This window comes from Lacerta agilis, chromosome 5, assembly GCF_009819535.1.
Source record: "Lacerta agilis isolate rLacAgi1 chromosome 5, rLacAgi1.pri, whole genome shotgun sequence".
Classification (NCBI taxonomy): Eukaryota; Metazoa; Chordata; class Lepidosauria; order Squamata; family Lacertidae; genus Lacerta; species Lacerta agilis.
This window is the reverse complement of record NC_046316.1, coordinates 31,651,152-31,678,336: the sequence shown is the minus strand read 5'-3', so window position 1 is coordinate 31,678,336 and position 27,185 is coordinate 31,651,152. Positions and strand designations below refer to the sequence as shown.

At 41.3% G+C, this 27,185-nt stretch overlaps 1 protein-coding gene across 1 annotated transcript in view; it reads right to left on the bottom strand.

Moving 5' to 3' along the window:
- PTEN (phosphatase and tensin homolog) overlaps nucleotides 1-16,951 on the bottom strand; it is a 47,839-nt gene extending 30,888 nt beyond the window's left edge. Inside the window, exon 1 of the mRNA XM_033149188.1 lies at nucleotides 16,560-16,951. Coding sequence (XP_033005079.1) covers nucleotides 16,560-16,638 — 79 coding nt within the window. The 5' untranslated portion in view covers nucleotides 16,639-16,951. The remainder of the gene's footprint in view (nucleotides 1-16,559) is intronic.
- Between the last annotated feature and the right edge of the window lie 10,234 nt (nucleotides 16,952-27,185).

Sequence of the window (27,185 nt, the reverse complement as noted above, 5' to 3'; positions counted from 1 at the left end):
GAAACCCCTTTCAAGTGAGAACAAGGGTTCCTTCTCTAGAAGTGCTAATATATGGTATGGTGAGATGCACTAAAGCTAAAACCTCTCAGTGGAACCATGTGAGAGTTGCCTATTAAATAACCTGCTGGAGGACTTCCTCCACAAAACTGCCTTTGCTGAAGAACATTTATCAATTTTGTAATGCCTAATGAATGCTGTTGGTGTAGCTTGCATAGCCACTCTGCATACCTTGCAAAAAGGCACATTTGCTGAAAAAAGCTGCTGAAGTTGTCACGGTAGAATATGCTGAGATTTTCCGGCACAAATAACTTCAGTGATTCATAAGCTAATGTGATGCATGCTTTAATCCACCTAACTAAGGTGTAGCTTCTTACTTTCTATCTCAAGGTGTTAGGGCGGAAAGAGTTTGTTTGCCTCAGTAGTTTGTTCTATTAACGTATGTTCTAATAGCTCTTCACACATCTAAAGAATGCCAAGCCTACTCATGAAGAAATGGGATAAAACTTTGGCAATATCAATTCTTCTTGTTGCTGCAAAATTGAATTTATTTTTGGCATGTCCTTAGAACCACCCTGCCTGAATGAAAATACATATAGATGTTTTGCTACTGACAGCTGATACATCATAAACTCTAGAAGCAGGAGAGACAGGGTACAGCTAAACAACTTTCTCTTTAGAGAAACTGAGTGAAACGAAACAAACAAGAAATCAGATTGTCTGAAAGGTTAGGAACAATAAATTAATATTGAAAAGTCCTGCACACATCAAGAGACTGCCAACCATTCTCATAAGGTTAGGATGTGACCATGTGGAGATTCAACAAACTTTGTGTAGGGTATTATTTGCAAAAACTGCAGATACTACCACCAATCTGCAGAGTAAGTCATAATGTTAGATGGAACAGGTAATTTAGAGTAACCTTTTCCAACCCTATGTCGCCATATGTTGTTGAGACTACAATTCCCATCATCCCTGACCACTGGGCCACGCTGGCTGAAGCTGATGGAAGTCATAGTCCAACATCTGGGGGACTCAAGGTTGGGAAAGGCTATGTCAGAGGATATGAAAGCAAGAGAAATATAGCCTTTTATTCACCTTGCTCTGGTGGACGCTCCCCATGCCACTTTGGCTGAAAAAAGTTAAATAAAGCCTCTGATTGCCTAAACTGTTTGGTTCCCAAAGCAAACCCCAAAGCTCTTCACACATCCAGACAATACCATACCCTTTCCAAGGCTGGAAAGCAACAGGTTGGAAGGACAAGCTCCTGCTGAAAATGGAAGCATGTTTATGAGATGAATGACAAATCTGTGCAAAGAACCACCACCATGACAGACAGAAGTGGTGACAACTAGGGGTTAAAAAAACCAATTTGAGAAACAACAAAGAGACACAGATTTTAACAACTCAAATGGCAGCTTCTGCAATGCTGACAAGGTAGTATGAAGATACTGCAGTGATCCCAGCATTCTTTAAATGCAGTTGACCTTTACACTGTCTAGAAAGATTGATCATGCAGAATGATAAATGCAGAGCATGGAAGGATACCTGGATGACAGAACTGTACTTACCACTTTAGGTAAGTGGCCTTTAGGAGCCTTCAGCTTCCAGGCAGAGACATTCAGCCAAGGCAGACTGGAATGCAGAAGCATACCTTGAGACATGTTCTTCTCAATACAGTCATACCTCGTGTTGCGTACGTTCGGGTTACGCACCTCTGCAACCCGGAAGTCCTCTGCGGAGCGCGGGTGCGCAGAAGCATTCTGCGCACTTTGCGCATGTGAAGAAGCGCAAAAACACACAAAGTTCTAGGTTTTTTTGTTGTTGTTCATTCGTGTTAAGTACGCCAGGGTTACGTGGCGCGACCCAGAATGGATCGCATACGTAACACGGGGTACCACTGTAGTGGCATTGGTGGAAAAGTGAAAAGGAGACCTGATGGCTATGGTGAGTGCAGAGCAGTGGTCTAGAATGGTGCCTGCCTAGACAGTGTTAAGTTTTCTTAACTATACAGGTAACGCACAACTTACGTGCATTTAACTTGCACGCATTCAGCTTTACACAGTAGGTAATTATTTTTAGAAAATTGAAAAGGAGGCAGAAAGAGGCCAGGCGTCCAGGAAAATATTACTTTGGCTATCCTACCCACCACTGAACCCAAAATGTGTTTTGACTATATGAGATTTCGGCTTTATGCACTATCCCCGAAATGTAACGCCCGTGTAATGTGAGTCACCTGTATAGGATTCACTCCTTTGCAATCAGCACTAAGCTCTCCCTTATAAAGAGGCATGGAACCTGACAGATATTTGACTGCTTGCTGAAGAACCCACTAAGCACTGCACTGCAGAGTCACCTGAAAACTTCAGAATTTTACTGAAAGTATAAGCCAACTGCACTGTTTAGGCAACTAGAAGTGAAAGTGCACAGATGAAGTATTGAGTCAGAGAAGCAATCAGCACTGGAAGAAATTCTGAAAGTTGAGCACTTGAATGTAAGTAATGTTCTAGTGCAATTGTCTTCAGAAGCCTATCAGAGTTCCTTGTGGAGCTTCTGGCATTGGCAGAAAAGACGACACACTTCATGGAATCCACAAAAGGTGGGGAGTTCCCTTCCCTCACAGCCTCTATTATTATCTTGAGGCTTCACATGTGTTTACATACTTAAACAAAGAAAAAGGAATAAATACTCCAAAACATTTCTGGCTCAGTACCTGAACTACAACCAGAATACAGTACTAGAACAGATATACCGGTATCTGCTCAGCATCCTGCAATCAGGGGAGGAAGAGCACCACTAATGGGCAAATGAAAATTTAGGTAACAAAGCCCCACTTTAAAGTCAGTGAAAGAAAGTAGCATCTTCTCAAACCTCCAGGCAATGGCAGAATATTGTCATGCAATAAGAACTTGCACAGTGCTAGTAAACTTAATCTTAAACTGCTATTTAAATGGATACAAAGGAGCAGTATAAGACCCAGAAAGCTTATTTTTGGTTTATACAATATAGAAAGACTCATCTATTTGTCCTTGATTCTACTGACATCTTCAAAAACTATCCAGAAGACTATCTGTCAAAGAAATGCATAAAGCCAATTTAACTTACATTTAAAGTATACTTATTTCATTACTGTACTGTCCATATATACATAGTATCTCAGCTTGTATCTACCATCCTGTGTAAATCCTTAGCCAAGTCACTCAAATTCTACCAAGAACTAAGTACTATCAAAGGTGGCATTTGTTTTAACTGTTTTAATGTTGAATTTTAAACTGTTGTAACCCACCCTTAGGACCTGCTGGTGAAAGTCAGATAATAAAAGATGAGGAAAAATAATGTTGCAGGAAAACACCGGTAAGGTAAAACCTGGAGTGGGGGGGGGGGACTTCTGGCAAGCAATACAAAACACAGATCAGACAAAGACCAACCCCCCCCCCCCACACACACACGGACAAAATGTATTTTAAACACTAACCACAAGTCTGAGGAATAGGCAACTGAGGAGTACACACACACCTGCTCCTGGTCAAGACAGGAAACAGACTGGTCAAGAGGAGGAAGGGAGCTATTAATGGACAAAGGTGTGTGTTTCCTGACTTTCAGCACAAGAGGGCAGCATAACCCACTATGCCTTGTGTTCACCACCTCTGCACAATTAGATATTCAGCAGTGAAATTTATTACCGTAAATAACACTCCTAGAAAGTATTCCAATTTCTACTTATCAAGCTTTCCAAAAAATTGTGGGGGGTGGGATTAACAGTAGCATTGTAGTTTCCAATGAGTATATGCATGAAAGAGCAGTGCAAACACTTCTGAAGACTAGAACTCAAAAATATTATATTTATAGGTACACCTAAAGTGCAGTTATGATCATGAGAGACAACTGCAAATACCTGTGGGCATGAGGAGAAAGACCAGTGAAACAATTTTACTAAATTGCATTAACAAGGAAACACAGATAAGCAAAGGCTACAGTCAAAAGAAACTTTAACTAGCCATCCAGTCTGCAACTTGCCAGGGATAACCAGTTACAGGTAGGTAGCTGTGTTGCTCTGCCGTAGTCAAAACAAAATAAAAAAAATTCCTTCCAGTAGCACCTTAGAGACCAACTAAGTTTGCTCTTGGTATGAGCTTTCGTGTGCGTGCACACTTCTTCAGATAGATAACCAGAGATAACCAGTCACTGTCCCCAGTCTTAGGTTGCATCATACTTACTCACCCTACCCATCCACTATTGCTGCTATTCCTGAAAAGCTATTTTAGGAGACAGGTGTCAATGTTAATTGCTGCACTTCTCTACCTTTTTCATACTTAAGGGCCAACTAATATAAAAGCCTATAATAGACAACATAGGCATGCAAACATACTGACAACCACAGTTCTATACTGTTTCACCTAGTTAGGAAAAACTGCAGCACAGTGCTCTATTACCTGTCAGTTCTACCTCAACATTCTATCACCCATCTCTTTCAACCACAAGTGTGAAAGACTTACGAATCCAGATATCCTAACCATGTAGATTTGATACTGAAGTCCATTTATCAATCAACCTGACTTTTAAGCTTATGGTGAAGTGTCGCAGCAACAAGAAGATGGCATTTATAGTAGGGGTATGTGGAGGCAGGATGGGGAAGGATGAAGGAGCAGCAACAGCACAAAGTATACAGGGTTAGTTAGGGTGGGCAAACATTCCTTGTGTAATTATTTGCAAAGCTGCTTAAGATGTTTACATAGACTATGGAGCAAACCAGACATCATGGCAGCAAACCAGTGTCCCAGAAATCTAGTCACTGCTTATTTCCGGGGGGGGGGGGTATAGAAGTGCAACAAGGGCAGGAAGGAGGGTTTTTCAGTTTTTTCAATCACAAGAGCTGCCCAGCTGTTCTTCTCCAGGTGGAGCTGCGTATATAATGGAAGGACCAAAAAGAAGAAGCTAAAATGTAGATGGTTTCCAAGAATCATTCCAACCTATTGTACCTTTCCACCAGAGACTTACCTTTGCAATAAGAAGTCTAAAGCAGTGGTTCTCAACCTCCCCCACCCTAAGAACACTAGAAAACAGCTAATGGTCTTGGTGGACAGTTTAATGGTTTTTCTGCCTGTTGTAGAGACTGTATGAGATATACTGTATAATTTTTAACTGCCATTCTTTTGTTTCTTTTAAAAGAAGCAATAAAAATGCAGACCACCTGAATGAAGATCACAGACCATTGGTGGTCCATAGTTTGGAAACCCCAAGCCTAGACTCTAAACATCAGCAACTGCCAAATATTATATATTATTTATGCATGCCCTACTCAATGTGGTGGGTTGCAGACTGGTGTCGATTTGCAGCTGCTGGTCCCTGATTACCACAGCCCAGTTTGGGTGGGACACTTCAGGGACTGGTCCCTGGCTTATTTGAATGGGGAGGGTTTACCAGTCCACCACATCAGATAGCTTGAGAAGCACTGATTTATATAGCCTATAGATGTGAACTGATCTCCAATTTACAAATAAACTACTACCGGTATCAATTTTAGGAAGTTTAATGTAATAATTTATTTATCAGCACTCCTGGAAGAGTAAGAAGAAATAGTTGTCACTGCATAACCTCAGTGTGGCTTAACATTTTTTTTATGCTGTGTCAGCACAGCTATAATACAAAGAGGTTAAAAGCTCGTTTTAGAAGTGGAAGCAAGCTACAGTTGAAGACTTATGGCTTATTAGCTATTGGCAGTGAATTTGGTTTTGCTATTCTACCTGATGTCCCGCATTCCTATTTGCTAACATTTTAGTACAAAGTGATGGAATGGAAGAGCAATGAACAGAGCAGGAGGGGAACATGACATCAGAAAACATAAACTCATCTTTCAGGAACAACAAGTTCTGACTGACCAGCTTAAATATGCAAGTATTAATCTCCAGGAAGAAATCATATGTGCACACCCTTAGTCACATGCCCTATTTCTTTCTCCAGCACTTATCAACCCTGCAAAAACCTCTTTGTAAAAGGCCTCAGCCATTGCATACTTTTAAATACCTGGCATTTTAGGAGAGCTCTTACTCCACCTCTCTGCAATTGACAGGAAGATATAGTTACATTCTGGCTGGAGGTGTCCCAAGTAAAACATACAAAACCAATACTCTTATGTTGAAGCTACACAGTACAGCATAGGGCCTGCAGAAAACACAAACTTGTGTCCTATCCACACCTATTTCAGAATAGGTCCCATTGAACTCAGTGATATTTTCTTTCTAGAATTATTCAGGGGGGGAAACAAAGGATTTATTATCAGTGTGCACAACCTCTGAGAATGCTGATCTAGAAGCAGGCTCACGAACAGCTTTTCCTCCTCAAGGTATCTTGTTGAAGGAGACCAGCCATCTCTGTACAGCCATTAATTAAAAACCTGCCTCCTTAGTATCTCATGGTTTGATAAAAACTGTCTACCTTATCCAACTTTGCCACCAAATTTTAGCTATAAGAAAAAAACACAAGCCTAGTTTCCTTCAGTTTCTTCTCTAGTAGAATGCAAATTACTAAAGAACTCATCTAGCAGCAGCAAATTTCTAGAAAGCATTGCTCAAATGCCTAGAAATGATTCAAAAGAACCAAGTACCAAGAAATGATTCAAAAGAATCAAGCAGTGTGTATATATATATATATATATATATCTTTATGAAATAAATAACTCTTCACCATACTTTTTTGTCACCTGCTAAAACATTCTTGTCTAGACAAGCCTACTGAGATGCTTAGACAGTTGAGGTAATTTTTAATTTGTTTAAGTATTTAAATTTTTCTAAGTATGATTATGAATTTTTCTCAATTTTAATGTTTTATCATTTTGCACCCTGCTTTGAGGGTTTTTTTTTAAACCATCAAGTGGTGTATAAATAACCAAAGAGGAAATCAAAGAAATATTGGAGAATGTAAGCATATTCAAGTTGGCAGGTCCTGATGACATTCACTCAAGGATCCCATGGGAGTTACGCTGGTCTCTCAGAACCACTAGTAATTATGTGTGTGAACTCATGGAAAATGGCATGGTCCCAAGAGACTACAGAGCAAAAGTAAAGTGCATCTTTTTATTTTAAAAGGAAAGCAGAAAAATTATTATGGCTTCTGCATTTTAAAATTGGAGCACATTCTGAAGCACAGAGAAGAATAGGAGTGACTAGCATTCAATGGTTATAAATTGTACTGACCCAAACTAAGTTGCTTTTTTAAGAAGCCAGGCTGGATTAGGTAGAGAATAACACACTGATATATCTTAGCTATGCCAAGGCTTCTAATCTCTGTCTTCATGACAACCACACAAGAAAAGTTATTTGGGAGGGTAGCAAACAGACAACAAACTATTGCAAGATGGATATAATTTGTTGAAAAACTGCAAAAAGAAATAAAATACATCAATATCAAAATGTAAAGATTTCCAGCCGGGCTGGTGGTTCTCTCTTCACTTTCTTAATCAACACAGCTGAAGATACACCATGTTGGATCCAGAATAAAGGGATTGCAAACACTAAAATGTTAGGTGTATCTATGAAAAGTAAGGTGTGCAACCATATGATAAAAACAAAAAACGTTGTATATTTAAAACAAAGAACTGTACAGAAACACATACAATACTGTGGGCAGGGGAGACAAGGGAGAGAAAATTTAACTGGGTGAACTGCTGCACTTCTAAAAACTTCAGCTTATAGGGAATAAACTGAATGAGTCAATGTGATGTAGTGGAACAAAATAGCAATGCCATTATAGACCACATTAAGAGCAATACTGTCTTCAAGATACAAATGAATAATCATAGTATTCTATTCAGCACTGATGAAGATCTCATTTGTGTTCAATTCTAGGCAACAGATGTCAACAACGATGTAGATAAACTGCAAAAGATTAAGAATATAGTAAGAGCAGCTTTTCTGGATGATAACAAAGATCAATCTAATTTAGCATCCTGCTTCTAACACTACCTAGTCAGATACATCCAGAAAGCATACTGCCAGGTCATGCAGGTAACAGCCATCCCCTACTGTTCATCATCCCCCAGCAACTAGTCTTTATTAGTTTACTCTGATGGCAATATTTTCCAAGTAAAGAGATAAAGGCAAGTAGGAGAGCATGGGCCCTCCTACATTATATTCAAATTTAAAATGACAGCACTAGTTAGGAACCACCACTTTCTAAATGAACTAATACATCTTATGGCAGACTTACTTGGCAGTAAACCTCACTGAGTTCATTGATATTTATACCAAGTGTGCATCTATAGATTTCAATCTAAGTTCATAAAAACCTTAAAGATCAAATTCCAGAACATTAGTGCATGCATGTAGATGCCAAGTTCTGGGAGGAAAAAGGTCTGGGCATGACTTGTTTTGAAAATCACTCAGTTGGAAAGTGCTATGTATACAGCATGTGAATAAGACATAATAAAACACCCTTGTAGGTGTTTTTATTCTACTTCCCCCTATCAATGTAAGGATTTTAAATTTGCTAGAGACTAAGGATTCATTTTCATTTAGTTGGGGAACACACAAATGGCCTGTTAAAACCAACAGCAAAGTAGTAATGGATTCTTACTGCAAAAATGGCATTTCTCTGAATTTTCAATCAAGTCTTCTTAAAGCTATTCAACTGTATCATTACAATATTTACCAAAGCAGCAGTATGATGTTATTAACCACGGATAACTCATATATATGTGCATAACACACACACACACACACACACACACACCACACCTGCCAGGAAAAATACACTTTTTAAGCCAAACCAGAACTAACTCATTATTCATTTTGCATATTTTTTTCAGAGTCATCACTACTTTCTATAAAAATATGCACTACCACAAGGAAACTTTTCTGCATTAAAATATTACTGTATTCTATCATTATTGTTCTTGAGATACGTACAAAAGCATTTTTTTAATCCAATAAAACATACAATCCACTGAGGATGTCAAATATATGGTCTTAAACTACAACACTGCTCTTTTCCCAATGAACATCTGTCACAACTTTCAGAACATTTATGACCCAACTTAATTTATTTCATAGCAGAAAAAACATTTAATGCATATTCTGCGTCTACCCATCAAAAAAGCCTGTCCCGGGAGCAGGGGCCCCCCCAATAATGGTTTTTCTATGGCAGAAGAATAAAATTCCCATTTTACGTGAAACTTGTTATATTGAGTAATGTGAACATTACCAAATTAATAAAAATCCAGGAGGATTAGAAGCATAAAAAATTTGTAACAGCTTTCACATACCAATATATAGCATGAGATGACTGTATTCATTGCACCAAAGGAATCAATTTATTTATTTTACTTACTTATTCATAAAAATTTATACACCGTATGATTGTAAAAAAATCTCAAAGTGCTTTACAGAAAACAAAACTGTAAAATCAAGAAAAAAATTACAACCCTACATTAAAACATACAAAAGTTAAAGTAATAAAACGGATTAAAATTATCTCAACTTTCTAAGCATTTTAGTAGCCTTGTCTAAACAGGAATGCTATTAGCAGGTGCCAAAGAGTATGGTGAAGGTGCATGCTTTATCTCAATAGGCAGGGAGTTCCAACGTACAGCTGCTGACAAACTAAACTATTTTGTTCAAATAGTACTGAAACTTCCTTTTTAAAGTATTTAACCCCACTGCTTTTTAGGTATTAGTAGCAATATACAACAAAAATGTGAACAAAGGACCCATACACTGCAGGAATACCAAGGGATACAATGCTTTTGTAAGCTATGTTAGCTCACAGTAAGAAGACGACATGACATTATTCTGCAGGAACCATATTAGTGGGGGCCAAGTCACATAGTATTAGAGAAACTGTGCTTAATTTGCACTGACCAGTGTTGCTAAGCACAAAGCCCATAGGAAAGGCACTCAGCAGTTTTCAGGAACTAGTGGAAAATGCAGATAAATATCAGATTTACAATAGAATTATTTCTGGGTTTTTTGCTGCCAAGAGTAAATGCACATTGTACATATTGTCAAACTTTATGAAAATGATGCATCCTTTCTGAGAGGAAGTGTACAGATTAGAAACATTATTTGGCCTTGTTTGCCCAACCACTGGAGAAATGGGAAGGTCTGCTATTCAGAACTCTTCTCCCCCACCCCAATTACTTTGGCACCACAAAACTAATGCCTTTACCGGTGTACCCCTTCTGGATGAAATTTCATCGACAGAACCAATATTGTTCATGTACATCACATACTTGTTTGATACAGAGAGAGAGAGAGAGAGAGCAGCTAAAAATCTACAATCTGAAGCATTTTGTTTTAAGACATATATGTATGCGTATATCTCTGTGCGCGTAAACACAGAATGAATCCAGTTCTCAAAGTGAATATCCTTACATAGCAAAAACAGGATCATACACACTCCAGAGAGATGCCTCAACAGGCTTGGGGGAAAACCAAGCTGTGTAGAAGTAAAAGCAAATTAGGAAATCCCTAAGGGGTACTCAAAAATCAGGACAACTGAGCATGCTCAGCAGCTATAGAGTGCAGACTGACTGTTGCAGGGGGGAAATACAAATCCTAGCAGTAGGCTAGAAAGAGCATGGTGGTTGGCTGACACCCTGAATGGGAGCACTCCATGCTGCAATCTTTTGTCTTTTGTTTTAAGTGCCTGTCATAAGAAAGTGTAAGTGCATACATGGAAATAAGCATCAAAAGTAGAAAGGTCTTCCAAACACTGCTTCCATTCAAACCCAGCCTTTCATTCTGGAACAGACTGTAGCATGGCTTCAGATCTCTCACGCATAAAAGTCACTAGGTGACCTTGGGCAATTCTTTCTCTCAGCCCAAACTATCTAAGATTATATACTACTCTATACTGCTAAAGTATAGCCAAGTATTCACAGAAACATGCATTCAATTTAGTGAGTCCAATAAAAAGGCAGGTTATTTCTGGATCCATTTTACACAGGAATTACATTTTAGGCTGGTCCAACCTAAATCCATAATACCAACACTTATGGGTTGATTTACATTAATCATTGTCCTTAATATTTTGAACTCTTTAAGCAAGATAAAATTGTCATACTAAGAATAATATTTCATGATCTTCACAAATACAAAAGTTAAACAATCTTATTGAAGTTAAACAAAATCCTATTGAAAATCAACTGGCCAAATACAGCCAAAAGGCAGTTCATAGCTGCACAGCAGCAGTGTTGCCATTTTGATTTTGCCTTTTGTGGTAGGATGCAACCGGCTAAACCCATACCATTCATGATGCAGCGGGAAGCTAAACTCCCAAGACAAAAAGCAGGATTTGCCTCTAAAGGCTAGAAAAACCTGAGAATGTATAAACAACTCAAAATGCACCTATCAAGACTGCATGACCACCAGTCAATTCAAATGGAAAGCTTTGCAACTGGACAGGGGGAAAGAGTAACTAACTGTTGAACCTATGCAGAAGAAATAGAGACAAAGTGAAGGGAGTTCCATCTCTCTGGAAAACTACAGTAAGCCACTGAGCATTCCCAGAGGCACAAAGATGTCCAGATAGAGAAACAGTCTCTCAGAAGTCTGCATTATATTCACTAAATTAAAAAGTATGAAAAAGATTATTACTGGAGATGATGTATTTGTGTTATATAATCCAACTGACAAGGTACACTCCATTGCAGACTACCATGTACTTTGTGTGGTACTTGGCTCACCTCAAAGCAGGTAAAACATTATTTGAGACCCAAGACAGCAAATGAAAATGTGCAGTTAACACCCTGAATTTCTATGAATTTTCCATCTTTGAAACACTTGTGTTAACAAGGGACACTACTGACATAGTAAGGCCTTCTACTTTCTGCACACCATAATCTGGACATGGGCAAACTAAAATGTTTATTTTATTCCTAAACTCTTAGCAATATGGCTATAGGGAAATCCTGGGGTAGACTCACCTTTAAAGTACTTCTATGCAATATCTGAAAACCATGATATTGATAGGTATCCATTATATGCATCATTCCTATGAAATAATGATTTTTGTGAAAATAAACTGTAGATGCCAAAATTTTATTTTCAGTGGAACGTGGGAAGTGTATTCCTTACCCACCAGGAAGAACAGAAAATGGCATTTTCCATGCTACTTGACAGATGCTGAAGATGCTTATGAGTGCACAGATTGAACTGTGAATTAGATATTAAATGTGCAATTTGTAACACAGTTCAGAATCTAAAGAGATTTAAAATATTGCTGTAAAAATGCATTGTGTCTCCTGAGTCTAAAATAAAGCCTCTGATTAATCTCTCCTCAATAATGGGAGATACTTTAAAAAACAGTTTGAAGTAAGTTTATAAAGACGGATGCACAAGCATCAGAATATAACACATTTTGCATTCATAAAGGCCCAAATTTCAAAACCTAGAACTCCAATTAAAATGCGTCTTCAACAGTAAGGCTGAGAAACACCTTCCTGAGGTCATGGAGTGCCACTACCAGACCAAACAAGCAATATTAATCTAGGCAGAGCAATGGCCTAACTTATAAAATACACACTCACAAAGTCATAATCAGGAAAAAATTCATTGCCATTTTCAGTGCAAATTAATGTATAGGTTATTTACCATTTCAAAGTTTCTACTAAAACACAGATCATATAGGTACTGCTTGTACTGCAACTATTACTGATGAAGAGGACCAAACGTTGAGACTTAAACTGTGTACACAGTAACACTTGTTAATTGTTAACTGCATGTTTAACTTGTATAACTTTACAAATCTGCACATTCTATATACAACTTTCTAAAACACAAGTTAAGTAATTCCAGCTGAAGGGGATGCCATTCCACATCACTTGAAAGAACTGAGGAAAACTTAAAGGAACTACAAGAAGAATCAATCAGGTATTTAAATTTACCACTATATACCAAAACTATATGATCTCACACGTACACACAATAAGAGAATCTATTAACTATCTATTTTAATGACTTTTGAATTGGCAAAGTAGAATAATTACACCTTTTGCAAATAAAAGGTAAACTCTACCTCTTTTAGGATCAAATATCCACTCTTACTCACATACTATGACTTACATTGTTACCATATACAGAGTAACAGCTAATTTTTAAAAAAGCATACAATCTTTCAATTAGAAATTCTACCTATATTAGGCTGCAGTCCTAAACACATAAACACGTAAACTGCATTGAACACAGAAGATCTTACTTCCATGAAAATATGCACAATTAATCTATCGGGTATTTGAAATGTACAGCAATTTAGACTTTGATAACAATGCCCCTCCTAAAAAGGGAGGATGAAAAGGCAGATATACTACAGAAACAGAATTTAAAATATATGAAGTTATGTGTGAGAAATCAAGATGTCCCGATCTTTGTTTTCATTAAAGTTAGGTAACTACGGTAAATTTACAAATCCAAACTACAGCACTGCCTTAATCATATCTACTCTGAAGTAAGCTCTATTTAATTCAATGAGACTTATTCACAGGTAAGTGAGTTTAGGATTGAAGTCTCCCAAGCCCACTTACCTGGGAGTAAGCCCCATTACATTAGGTATTACATTCCACTGAAAGCAATGGAAGAGGATTTACAATACGTAATTCTAAGCATGTATACTCAAAAGTAAAGTCTCCCCAAGTTTAAACAAGCTCAACCAAGTATGAACAGGATTGCAATTAGCTGCAACTAACTTCTGTTTGATCATGTACACTGTCTTTCATATTAGCGAACAGGACATATAATTACTTGTCTCATCAAGTTAAGTAGGAAGTACAATTTTCTACAAATGGAAGAAGTGAAATATTTCCAGGCTACATCCAAGGAAGAAATACCCATGCCACAGCACAACTACAATCCTTAGGTAATTGATTCCAGGACTAATTCTGAAATAGTCATATATACAAAAAAAAAAATGAAAATACCTAAGAAATTCCTTGTACAATATTTCTATGCTTACCAATATGTTATTTCTATATATGATTTGATTTGATTTAATTTAAAATCTATTGGCTTAACAAATGGTTTGGATTATTTTTGTTTGTCTAACAGCACAGCCGTAGGTATGTTTTCTCAGAAATAAGCCCATCTAAGTTCAATGGGACATGCAGCATAACACTACACATATTTCCTTGGAAGCAATCTGTGTTGTGAAGCTTATTCCCAGGTATGTTTGCAACCTCAAACTCTAAGAAATGTTGCTAATACTGCAGCCTAAGAAAGTGGTGGGCAGACCTCAGGTTTGCAGAATCTATTTTTTACCTTAACTCCAAGACCCAACAACTTAGAGCCAGGTGCAAAAGACATTCACTTAGAATTAAAGAACAGGATACCTCTGAGCAGCTATTGATCAAAAGAACCAAAACTGAGTTCAGTTACTTCCTACAAAAATCTATTCTTAGTTACCCAAACGTTTGCTTATGTCAGCAGTTTATCTGGTGAGGGGGGCACTTTGTTGTTCTTATTGTTAAACAATTTGGGACTCAGGTCTTTGGATTATTGCAGTAGATCAAGAATATCTCAGTAGATTCTGATCTAACTTCTGCCTGTGCCTAGCCTAAGAGACTCATTTTAACCTTATGATGTGTGAAGAGATTTCAACTTATTAAACGGCTGGAGGATTCTCCAATACACTGGTGACACTTTACTGTACCAGTATCAAATATTTAAGCTTTAGATTCTCCATGCTACAACTTCACATACACTGTCCAACTGTGAGTTAAAAGAGCTGTCTTTCAATTATGTATTGGAATAAGAACAAACTAGTTTTCATTTTAAAGTATTTTTAATGCTGTTGGCAGAAACACCAGTGGCAAGATAATTTGAATTTTCTTGCTCTATGATCAAAAATCTTACCATGTAAAAGCAGCTCTTATTCATATATTTAAAATGATCAGTGATATAATTAAGTTATCACTTTCATGCAGTGTGAATTGCTTGCTACAATATCAGCAGCACAAATATACTATACATATTTACCTGGCGGTAAGCTCACTGAACACAGTCTTACTTCTGAGGAAACATACACTGTACTGTAAATGTGGTAAACTAATTTAAAGATGGAATGTAATTTGAGCTAATAAAAAAAATTAAGTTTTGTTGCTTAAACGAGTATTTTATTATAAGAATATGTATATTTCACCAATTAAGAATGGGCTACCTAACATTCAAAAGATTAGAAAAACCACCAAAGGGTTAAGCAGATGTGACAAACTGTTTGGTAAGCAGTTCTGAACACTTGAGATTCCAATTACTGAAATCTAGAGTAAGACCACAGAGCCTCTCAATACAAAATCTTTACAAATTTAACAGCCTCACGCCTCATAAAACCACCTATCTCCTCAGTATTCTTTCTGAAGAGATATTAGCCTAATGCTGGTATACTGAAAAAGTGTTCCCACTTTCATTGTTTCTCAAATTTACTAGGCTACAATTTAACACAGAATCACTTCCCTATAACATGCTGTTTCTATTGGGGGAGGTGAAAGAATTCACAATGTTAAACAATGTAGGCATTTGGAGATGCAACATAAACTACTGGATGAAAGTTTTGTTAAGAACCAACTTCCCAGTTCTAACTGCTTTGGGGTCATATTATCAATGCAGTATTTGATTAGGACTGTTATAAAAATTTGTCTTCTCATCCCTATGTATTTAAAGTGATGGTGCCATCAACCATGGGTACATCAACCACACCAACACTTTAACAGAAAAGTGTTACTGCAGTAATAGTCTGAAGCTCATTAGGTACTTTTAGGTAGGGCGTAACACCTCACATTAAATGCATGTTAAATAATGTAATGCAATCATTTTATTCCAAATGACCACTAATACTCTTTGCAATCATACCTTTAAACATATAAATATTCATTAATCTATATGCCATTATCGTTTAGGATCAACTGCTGAGTCTTATTTTACTTGCTATGATAAAACACAAAAACTGCAACTTATGAACAACCCTCAATCTACTCATTCCACAGGCAAGAAAAGGAACAACACTAAGTACTGTAAATTGACCCAGTGTGCATTTTCTATACTCCAAAAAGGAGCATTTTCCAGAAGACAAAAGGCATTACAAACTAACCAACCAGATCTTTGTCACTTTAACTGGTAAAGTCTTAACAGCCAAAGCTGCAATCCTAGATTGCACTACACCATGTATCACATTATACAAAAGACACTGAAAGAAACATGCTAGATAATCGCTGCATAATTCTGATGCAACAGCTGTATGTGCACTACTGCTTTCCACTTGAATTTCATCTCTACCTTTTAGTGCCAGGCCTAGGCCTCAGCCTGCCAGACTGTAGCTGCTGCAAATCAGCGGGGGGGGGGGGGGAGAGAATCACAGCAGCTTTTTTGAAAAAAAGTACAGTATTACCTAACCCGGGAGAGAGAAAGATGAGGGACAGGGGGACACAGGTCTCCCTTTGACTGAGGGTGGGGGTGGGGAGTACAGGGAGGGTTGGGGGGGGAATTTAAGACATATGGGTTCCACCTCCCCTAAGGAAGAAAAAAAAATGAAAAAAGCGTCCCCGGCCCAGCCAGGCCAGGCCTGCACAAAATTTGGGATACAGGTCAGGTCTAAATCGAAGCCATCCTCCTGGTATCGCCTTTTGTTCCTGCTGACGATCTCTTTGATGATGGCGGTCATGTCTGGGAGCCGGGAGCCGCTCAGGAACAGCGCGGACAGGCACGGCGGCGGCTGCAGGGCGCAGATGGCTCGGAGCCTCGGCGGAGGAGGCTGTTCCCCCACCTCTCCCCGCCGCCGGTGATGAAGAGGGCGGCCGCGGCGGCTGCCTAGGCGGCGACTGGAAAGCGATGCTGCTGCTGCTCCTTCTTCGGGCGCTGCGAGGACGGCGGCACCGTGGACAGGGCCCGCTGCTGCTGGTTGCGGCGGCAATTCAGGCGAAGGCCCCGCAGCGACACAAGGGCCCTGGCCAGAAGGCGGCGGCGGCTGTTCCTGCAAGGAAAGTCCTCCTCCTGCTGCTGCAGCTCCCGCCACTGGCGCGGCTCCCCTCAGCTCCTGCAGGCTGTACCTTGAGCGCGGCGGCGGCGGGGGAGAAATGGGGCCCCGAGTCTCCTTAGCGCTGCAGCTGCTGCTGGGCGAGAAAGAGGAACCGCCGCCGCCGCCGCCGCCGCGCTCCCTTTCTCTCTCGCTCGAACGGCGGCGCTCCAGCACAAACGGTGACAGCAGCTCCGCGGCCGCGGCGGGGCTCTGGGCCCCCGGCTTGCTTCCTTCTCTCCGCGCCCCCCGCCGAGCACCGCACCCCGCGCGAACCGGGGCCGGGCGGGCGGGCAGGCGAGCAGGCTGAGGCTTTTCCGCGGAAGGCGGCCGGCTTGAAAGTTTCGGTGCTCTTTTGGCTCGCACCTCCGGTGGTTTGGGGGGGGGGTGAGGGCAGCAGGCGGGGAAAGGGGGGGAGGAAAGGGAGGGGGAGGCGGCTGGGCCTGGAGGGAGGGAGGGAGGGAGGGAGGGAAGCGGAGAGGGAAAGAGCAAGCTCAGGTCCTGAGGGGCGCGCGGGGCTGGAGGCTGCCCCGTGTCATTTTCCTTTTCTCTGCTGCCGCCGACGTTATAGTTCCTTCTCCCTCAGTCCATCGGGGCGAGCGCGCTACCTCGTCGCCTCAGCGTCAGATCTCTGTCACCGCGAGCGAGCGAGCGAGCGAGCGCCCCCCCCCTCACACCGCCGCTCCCGCGTCGCCGCCTCCGCCGCTGCTGCTGCTGCCGCCTCCGCCGCGCGCCCGGCTCCCACGAGCGTCACTGCCGTCAGTTCGTTCGACCGTTCCCCGGCCGTTGGGCTGTGGCTCCCGAGCCCCAGCGCCAACCGCTTGAGCTTCAAACTGCCATCATGGCTGCAGTTTCCGAGAGGAGGGGGGAGGAGGAGGAGGAGGAGAATGAGGGAAGGGAAGCAGGGAGGGGGGAAGGGAGAAGAGGGAACGGCACCGAGAGAGGGAGAAAGAAGCGGGTGAGTGGGTGGGGGGGGGAAATCCGAGAAAGAGAGAATCGGAGCTACGGCACCACTCCTAGCTAGGTCCTTCCGCCGTTGCTGCCGCCGCCGCCGCCGCCGCGTACGAAAAAATTAGTTCTCCACCGCCACATCACCGCCTCCTCGGCTCCAGCGGGCTCGCTGCGCGCTCTAGCCAAGTAGCAACCCCCTCCCCCTACCGCCGCCGTCCAGGTTCCTTATAGCGCCTAACGAGAGGAGGTTTGGCTCTTCTCACACGGAAGGGTCTGGCCGAGACATAAGTGATCAAAGTGGGGGGGGCGGGAGGAACAGGGAAGAGCGGGAGAGAGAGAGCGCGCGCGCGCGCACACACACACGTACTGAGTGGCGGAAGGATACAATAGACTATTGCCTCATCGCAATGACGGGCTGATTCCCTGCGGAGTCACGTGACGAGCGCTAGGAGCGGGGGCACTTCCCGCTTCCCTGTCTCCCTAACCACCACTGCCGCCGCCAGCCACGGCCACGCTCCTATGCAGCGACGGGGCTTTTTTTCTTTTTTTAAGTGGTCAGGTTTTTGTACTTTAGGAACAGGGACCGGAGATATTAGACGTTGGCCGTTGCAAATCTTGTCGCTGAAGCCCGGGCTGTTTGCAAATATGGTAGCCAAAGTGACGGGGGTGGGGGTGGGGGGGTAGCCTGACCTCGCCTGCTCTTGCGCTTTTTGCAGCAGTTTGGTTTTTGTAGAAATCAGGTGCAAGTTTGCAACGGTACCGGAAATAACCATTATCGCCTGATAACGTCTGCAGATATGTGCGTGTGTGTGTTTTAATGTTGGTAAAATTAACATACTGGGCCTTGGAAATCTGGTTCCTTCAGCAGCGTTAATCGATAGAAAGCGGTGGGCGAAATGGGTGGCTGCGTCGTCCTTTCAGCCGGGGCTCGTTATGTGCAAAGCTGAGCGTTGGATCCTAATGTGACTCTTAGCCTCCAGCGTGGTGCTGGATCTTTAAAAAATAAAAGAAGTGTTCTTTCTCAGTCCTGTAGACACCTGTAAACTTTTAACTGGGAAGAGTTGCCTATGGTGGCTTCGCGTGCCTAGTTGCTGATGTCACTCGGCGCTCAAAAAACTGACAGCAAAGTCACAAGTGGCTGCAGGAAAAGAGAAGACAAGCGAGGAGGGGCGATCGTGCAAGAGCAAGTAGTGATCAAAAGCAGCGGGGCGAATACAGGGAAGTGCCAAGGGCAGCCCCGAACGCGGTGGCCCCCAGGTAGCTGCAACACAGCGCGAACTATCAGCAGCCACCCTTCGCTCCATGGCTTCCGTCTGAGCTTGGTCTTTAACAGCGAAGCATGGCAAGAAACGGATGCAGCGGTCGCCAGGGCTGCTGCGCCACCTATTGCCTTGGAAGAGGAAACCGCAGTTGCAATGAGCGCACACAACGCCCGCCCTCACCCCGCCGCTGTCCTGCTCCTCAAAATTCCCAGGGCCACCGGCCCATTCGGCCCCACCCACCTCTTGTTAGGGCACCAAAGCTATGCTTCAGTGCTTGCACGTCAAAAAAAATAAATAAATACATGGGCTACTCCTTAGAGAGAAGGGGTGGGGAAATCCTCAAAGCCAAACAACAGCGAAAAGCAAAACTAATCACACACCTCTGCTTTCCCAACCTTTAAAAAGATGTTCTCCATTATGTGGGCTAGAGAAGGCATTAAAAATATTTATCAGTTCCTTAGGATTCCATGGTCTTATGTGGAATTTTATCTTGCACATGCTGCAGATTTAGGGTTGCCAACCGATAAGTTTTAGCAAACTAAATCTTGTGTTTTTTACAGCACTGGAGGTTTGAATCCCTGCGACATGGTGAGCTCCCTCCTACCAACCTAGCAGTTCGAAAGCACATCAAAGTGCAAGTAGATAGATACTGCTCCGGTGGGAAGGTAAACGACATTTCTGTGCGCTGCTCTGGTTCGCCAGAAGCGGCTTAGTCATGCTGGCCACATGACCCGGAAGCTGTACGCCGGCTCCCTTGGCCAGTAAAGTGAGATGAGCTCCGCAACCCCAGAGTTGTCTGTGACTGGACCTAACGGTCAGGGGCCCCTTTACCTATACCTTTACTATTCTGTGCATCAGTTTACAGTCTTTTCCCCCCTCAGGCTGATGAACATTTTTCAACTGATGGTCCTTCACCATCTTCCTTTGTGAGGACAGATGGGGAGAATTCATTAGCTTTTCTGCAACATTCCTGTCTTAAGTGGTTGTCTCATGCCTTGGTGCTCTGGTGGCCTGGCTAGTCCTTTGGTAATTTTCCTGCCTCGTGTGAATTTTAATGTATCTTTCTATCATGAGAAAGTATGAGCACTTGGACTTTACTCATTTTAGTTATTCTGTTATAAACTGTGGCTGTGAACCATTAATATGCACACCTTAGTTTTCCTGCTTCTCTTCCAGGAACTCCCTCATCAAACATCCCTAAAAAGCTTTTAAACTACGGTAACTTGAATTTTAAAAAGGCTCAGGTGCTTCTAAAAGGGTTCACAGAACACTCTAGAGAACATGCACTATTTTTAAACCCTGATTACTATCCTACCATTTTTATTACTAAACTCGCATCAGAGTGTAATGAAGATTGTGATTTCTCCCCTTTCTTCAAAAGATGTAGAAATGTATTTTATTCATTTATAATAATGGTTGCAACTTCCTAACAGCCAATGATTTGCTTATTGAATCCACTCCACTTGGGGCTCTGCTAAAAGGGGGAGAGCACAGCTGTTTCCTAAACAAAACAAGTGGAATGCATCTATTTCCTTATTTTGCACATTAGTAGCTATCTCATTGTAACTACTTTCAGACATGAGACTGCTTCGTACAACAATATTGCTGCACATCACTCCAATGCCCAAACGATGCAAGATTCCAGGCATTCCAGGTTCCATGCTTACACAGGGTGCATGTTTCCTTTTGTAAATGAGGCATAGTGGAGACTGTGGTGTCTTTATGATATGTGGTTTATTTACACATATACAGTATACAGCCCGAGCCTGCAATGGAGGGGTTCACAGCATTAACACCTCAAAATGGTCTTGTTTCTCCCATAGCCGCAGCCTTGCATTCAGCCACAGGGCTCTCTGCCTTCATTAGCCAGCAACCTTTTTTCCTTTAGGTCACATTACAGCCAACTCTGAACTCTGACCTTGTTGCTTTCACTATTTAAAAGCTGGAGGAAGGGCCCCACTCATTCGGTGTCTGGCACAGAGTCCCCCTCTCCTTTGCTCTCTTAATGGCCTATCACTTTTCCTTTGCTCTTTTCTTAATGGCCCATCATTAGGAGATTGCCTGAAGCTTACCTGGTTTATATTTTTAGCACTTTTGGATACAGGGATTTAAAAGGTCTGGCACCCAGTTTAACTCCCAAGCCTTGATTAAATTCTAACACTTCCTGGATCCATGTATTATAGATGCCTGGCACCCACAAACACATAGCATTATGCTGTCGTGAGGAGAATAGCTATTGTAAGTATCAGCCCACCAGTCTATATTATTGCACTAATATCCCAAGTCCATTCTTACTGTCGTCAAAACATCATTGGTATAAAGGAATTGTTTAGACAATAACATTTGAGTTCGCTCGCAGTCCAACTTTATTGGACTCGTAAGTAGAGTTCTAGGAATATTTTTTTGGGAAAGCCCATGAACTTAAACTCCTGAGAACTGCATGTAGATGCTACATGTAATAACAGGTTCAAAGAGAAGATCCAACTCCAACTTCTGTGCCTTGAACATATTGTGTGAAATTGCTGTGGCATGTACATAACGTAATCAGAAACTTCATCACCATGCATTTTGGAAATAATTGCACGCTCACATACATTTTGTTTTTTCTAAGGCAACTTCAGCTATTCCTAGGGAGGTGTTGGTATACTTTGGTCTCTATTGTTCTCCTACATCCTCTCCACCTCCAGATGCCTACCGTGAGAATTGTGCAATTGTGTATTCATTGAAATCATTTGTACCTGCTTTAATTAAAAATGGTTTTGCATTTTCAAGGTTATTTCCTATCTAGGAGCCTCTAGAGACACACCTAATGCACGCCTCAGATTGCATTAGGGTAGAAAAGATTGGGAGGGGGGAGGCTGCTTCACCTTGGTAACAAGGAATCATTACAGGGCAGAAACCAAGGAGCGGGCAAGAACAGAACAAGCTGGTCATAGATGAGGCCTCTGGTGTCCTATTTGCATATTTTTGTCTACAAACATTTCTGAAGTGTTTGAAGAGGGGAAGCCCCTATTCACAGCCGTACTGTCTAATTTTCTTTGCAGCAACGCTGCACGTTGACATTACAGCGCAAACAATGCAGTTCTGGTGCATCATTTATAACTAGCTCCAAACAACCAACTGGTTTCAGAGGGAGGTGGAATGCACTCCACATCCTCCTCGATGGTTGTATACGATTACCGCAACAGAATGAAAGTGGCCTATACTAGGTGTTTGGCTCATCTGTATAAGTGCTACATTTTTTTTTTCATTCTTTGCAAAAACTCAGCACATCTACAGTGAGGATGTAAAAGTTAAGTAACCTCCTAGCGCTTGCTTCAGCCTTTTTCAAAATCACCGTTAGGCCAAGATATGTAACCCAATTATTGCTATGTACATCTGTCTTCCCTGCTTTTTATCTCCCAATTATTTCCCTATATAAAAATTAAATCCCAAAACAAAAATGATGGAACAATGCTACCAGTGCAAGCCATGCTAGGTAGCATGTTCCAAACCAGCAGCTGAAGACCGCTGATAGTTAAGAAAACTGAGGTATAGCGAGAAAGCAAATACTTCAGAGACCTATAATGGGCTATATAGCTTGCCATTTGAAATGTGTCTCAGTACCCACGTTAACAAACAAAGGGCTTTAATTTCTAGGCCTACTTGTCTAAGTTGAAATATATTATCATCCAACAGCTCAGCCTGTGCTGGACATTAGCTGCAAAACCATGAAACAGTAGAACAAACATTGAATCAGATGGACTTACTACACATCTTGCCTTTAAAAAAAAATAACTTTGCTAGGGGCAAAATTGTATCAACTCAGGATTTTCTCTTACAAGTCACCTTTAGCAGCAGCTATTTATATAGCAAGCTCTTCAGGGTAAAGAACACATCTTAATCTGTGTTTGCAAAGCACAGTGTAAATTTAAAGTCCCGTAAAAGTGGAATGTCCGGGAATAATAAAGCTGTATGAGCTTTATAATGAACTGTTTGCCTCTCAAGTGGGATGAAATAGAATCCTCCAAGCCAGTTTTTGTTTGGTTTGGTAACAGCTCCCCATCATTTTCCCCCACCTACTTTACAGAACATGAAAAGATGAGTCACACAACTCTCTTTTCGGGAATGTCAACAAAAGAGACTAAAGACTGTGCAAAATTACATAATAAACTACATTAAATGGAAATTAGCTTGCCATTTGCAAACTGCAAGGCTGACAATTTTCATACAATAGTAAGACCACTGTAGTGTTTTCATTATTAGTGGAGTAATACGGAGTAGCCAGGAGTAGCCCTCCAGATGTAGTCTAGCAGATGTAGACCAGTGGTATGTAGGCTTGGTCGGATGGTAGGTAGTCCAACAACATCTATGTCTCCACCAAAAAAACAGTAAAAAGCCTGCCTGTTAAAAGCCACATCTTAACAAGACAGCAGAACAAAACAGGAAGTCTTACTTGAGAAGGGTATTCCATAATCCTGACATGGCAAATGAAATGGCCTTGCCCTTCTTTCACAAAGTCAATGTGTTCTCAGGAATGAATGTATAGAATATGGTCCCTAGGCCATTCAGGGTTTTTCCAGACACCTTGAATTAAGCCCCCAAACAAGCAGAAAATCAATGGAAATTACAAAGGAACACAGTGATGTGCTCCATCCAAACAGCCCCAGACAACAACCTGACAGCAACATTTTGGAACTCATGCTTTTCAATGGCAGCTCCACGTAAAATTTGGTAAAGGTGACTAGTTTGGAGTTTTTAAAACATGGAAAAATCATAAAGGTTTATTTATTTTGATTTTCATATCCTACTATGGTTTTGGGAGATTGTGGGAGCTTATTACACAATTAAATTTTATATATTCCACGTCTGTCACAAGACTCAAAACTACAGTGTATAAATTATCCCAGAAGGAAAGGAGGAGACTAAAAGTTGGCCAAGGTCCAACTCTCATTAGTAAACCTGCTTAACTAGTACTTATCCTAGTTCACACTGTGGACTCCACAGAAAGCTCCATCTTATTGCAGCTCAAGTAAACTAACAGTCCATCCTTCTGATTCTTCAAATTTCTTCCAATATGTTCAGTTAAAAAAAAAAAAAGACAGGTCACATGATTACAAGGGCAGAGTTAAGCAAGCCTACCTGGTATGGGGAGGAAATAGTTATGGTGGATGCACTAACAAATCTAAAATAGAATTGGGGACAGGCAGTGTTTTTCCTCCCCCCCCCCTTTGCACCTGTGGGCCCCCTTCACTCAAAATGTTCCCTGTGATGGTCCCAGTGAGAGGGAAAATTAGTAAATCAGCTGGTACTTCCGCCCCCTGTTCCCCCTTCTCAGGACTGAGAGGACTTTGGGATCCAGCATTCCTTCTTTTTGCCATTACAGCTAGCATGACAGCAAGAAGATTGAAGGGCAGTTCTGAACATACAATAGGGAGATTTCCAAGGACAAACATTTTCATTCATGGATCTCCCTCTTCACAAGCCCCATAGGATCATTCTATAAATCTCCTATTTGGCTGCATTGTGCCCATACTGTATATAATATATAGCTTTAACAAGGGGATCTGCAACAAAAGTTGTTGTGTAGAGTACTCCTATTCAGGGCACAAACCACTCAGGAAGCCCATCTGCTGTGCCTTCCACCACCCACACTTCTGCTTTTCCTGTTCCCCACCCACCCAACAGACAACCAGCATTTCATAGCCACTGAGCATGCTCACTGAATTGGTATATTTGGGGTAGGGGGGCTGCCCCCTTAGGGTCTTTTTTCTAGGCGGGGGGAATATTTCTGCAAATCTTGGGGTTTGTACAAGTCTGCTGATACCTCTGTCTTGTACCTGGATGGCGTCAAGGATCAACACTCAGAGAACGAGTTTGCTATTCATATATCATACGAATTTGCAACTAGCTGGTACATTGTAGTGGTCAGACAGTGTCAAATTCAGATCTGGGGGTATCTGGGTACAAATTCCCACTCAACCGTTAATTTCACTGCTTGATCTTTGGCCAGCCATTGTCCCTCAGCCTAACCAACCTTACAAAGTTGTTGTAAGGATACACTGGAGAGGGGAGACAGACATCTATGACACCTTGATTTCCTTGTACAGTAATAAAGAATATATATAAATACGATTAATGCAAGAGTGTTGTAATAATTCTATAATTGCTACCTAGTTCAGTTTGCCATAGATTTTCAACCACTCAGAAATAAAATGAAGTGGTGACATACTGTTTTACAAATACATTCAAGGGCATTCTTCCACATGCAGGTAAATCAGAAGTTGCAGGTGGCCTACTTACAATAACATAGCTCCAGGTTATAGAGATAGGGAAAGCGAGCACAGCTGAACAGTTAGGAAAACACAGCATCTGGAACCATTTTATGCCTCATCTATCAATCTGCTTTATGGGACTGGAGAATTAACATTTCAAACCACACATCATTGCTTCATGACTGATATATCCCAGAACTGTGGTCATTACTTCACCCCAAAGCAATGCGGATGGACATCTGCAGAGGTCACATTGAAGGATCATGGGTAACTACCTTCCAATGTCTTTCAATTAAAAGTTGCAATAAAATTTTATATGTTATAAAGTTAGCAGAGACTGTAAGAAATATTCCAATATAACCCCACATTTCCACATCTCCAAAGGTCTTTTAAACATCTCAGTAAGCTTATATTTCTCAGTGACAGCAAGGGGGGGGGGCAAAAAAAACATGAATACCTTCTGATAAATGCAGCAGTGTTTTTTTCAAAAGTCATTTCAAAGTTAAGAGTTTCTGCACAACTTAAGAGGCTTGGTGTCATACAGTGTAGCTCTTGTATTCTTTGATAATTCTACCCCCACCTCTCCAAAATGAAGACACATTTAGGAAGTGTTGTATTAAGAACTATTTGTTATGCTGGGACAGGTTGGCCAAGCTATAGGAAATCTATTCAATATGCTGCTTCATCCCCAGCCCACTATTTCACCGATGTAGCGTTGAAGTTGTAGAAGGGCAGGATCGACTCTTATAGGCTTTTATGGTTCATTGAAGCTGTAGAGATTTGCACAGTCCTGCATCAACCACAGGGACTGGAGTTTCCAGAGAAGCAGGGCAGTCTCAACTCGCTCAGTACTGTATTGAATTCACCTTCACTGGCACAAGCCACTACTTGCATAACAGCAGCTTAGGCCAATAAAACAAGGTCAAGGCGCTACATAGAATGTTATCTCCCAACGAAAGGTTTGCAGAATGTAAGGGTTTGTCTATACGGCAGCAAGTCACGTGTCAAAATCAGTTGCCGCTGATCCCAGTACTTATACCACAGGGACAGTGAAGCAGGGGCAAACAAAGCACCCACAAATCTGTAGACAATCTTTTTCATACTAGAAAGTACTGATTAAGTCATGGGGCAGTATTCTAACAAGTCCCGTCAGGATTTCCTATTGCGCAACGGAACTTCCCTTTCTCTCCTGTGGTGCGGCCTATGATGATAATGAATGTCATTGTTAAATTTTATGCCACATTTACCCGCTGCTCAATTTTTATTATTGATTCTGTGGGTCATTCTTCAGCTTTGTATTGCCTGTTTGTACTTGGGAGACACCCCCTCAGAATACTTTGGGTGCTTTTTCACTAAGTTTTACTCAGAGTTGACCCATTAATATTAATGGACCTAACTTAGCCATATTCATTCATTTCAATGGGTGTACTCTGAGTAAAACGTAGCTGATTACCAACCTTTATGTCGAAGGGAGGCATATGCATCTTAGAAACAAATAAATAAAGTTATGATTTTAGATTATAGACTGCAGATTAAAGGCTAGCAAAATCAGCTTCAGCTCAGCGTATTTCTGCAGAAGACTGACACATTAGTCAAACTTTAAAGATATTCAAAATACTACTGTTTTATGTCTGTGCTGCTCCCATACCTACTGTATTATTATGCGTGTGGTAGTCACAAGACCATTGTATTATGCATGATTTTTTTAAACCTGTCCAATACACTATGT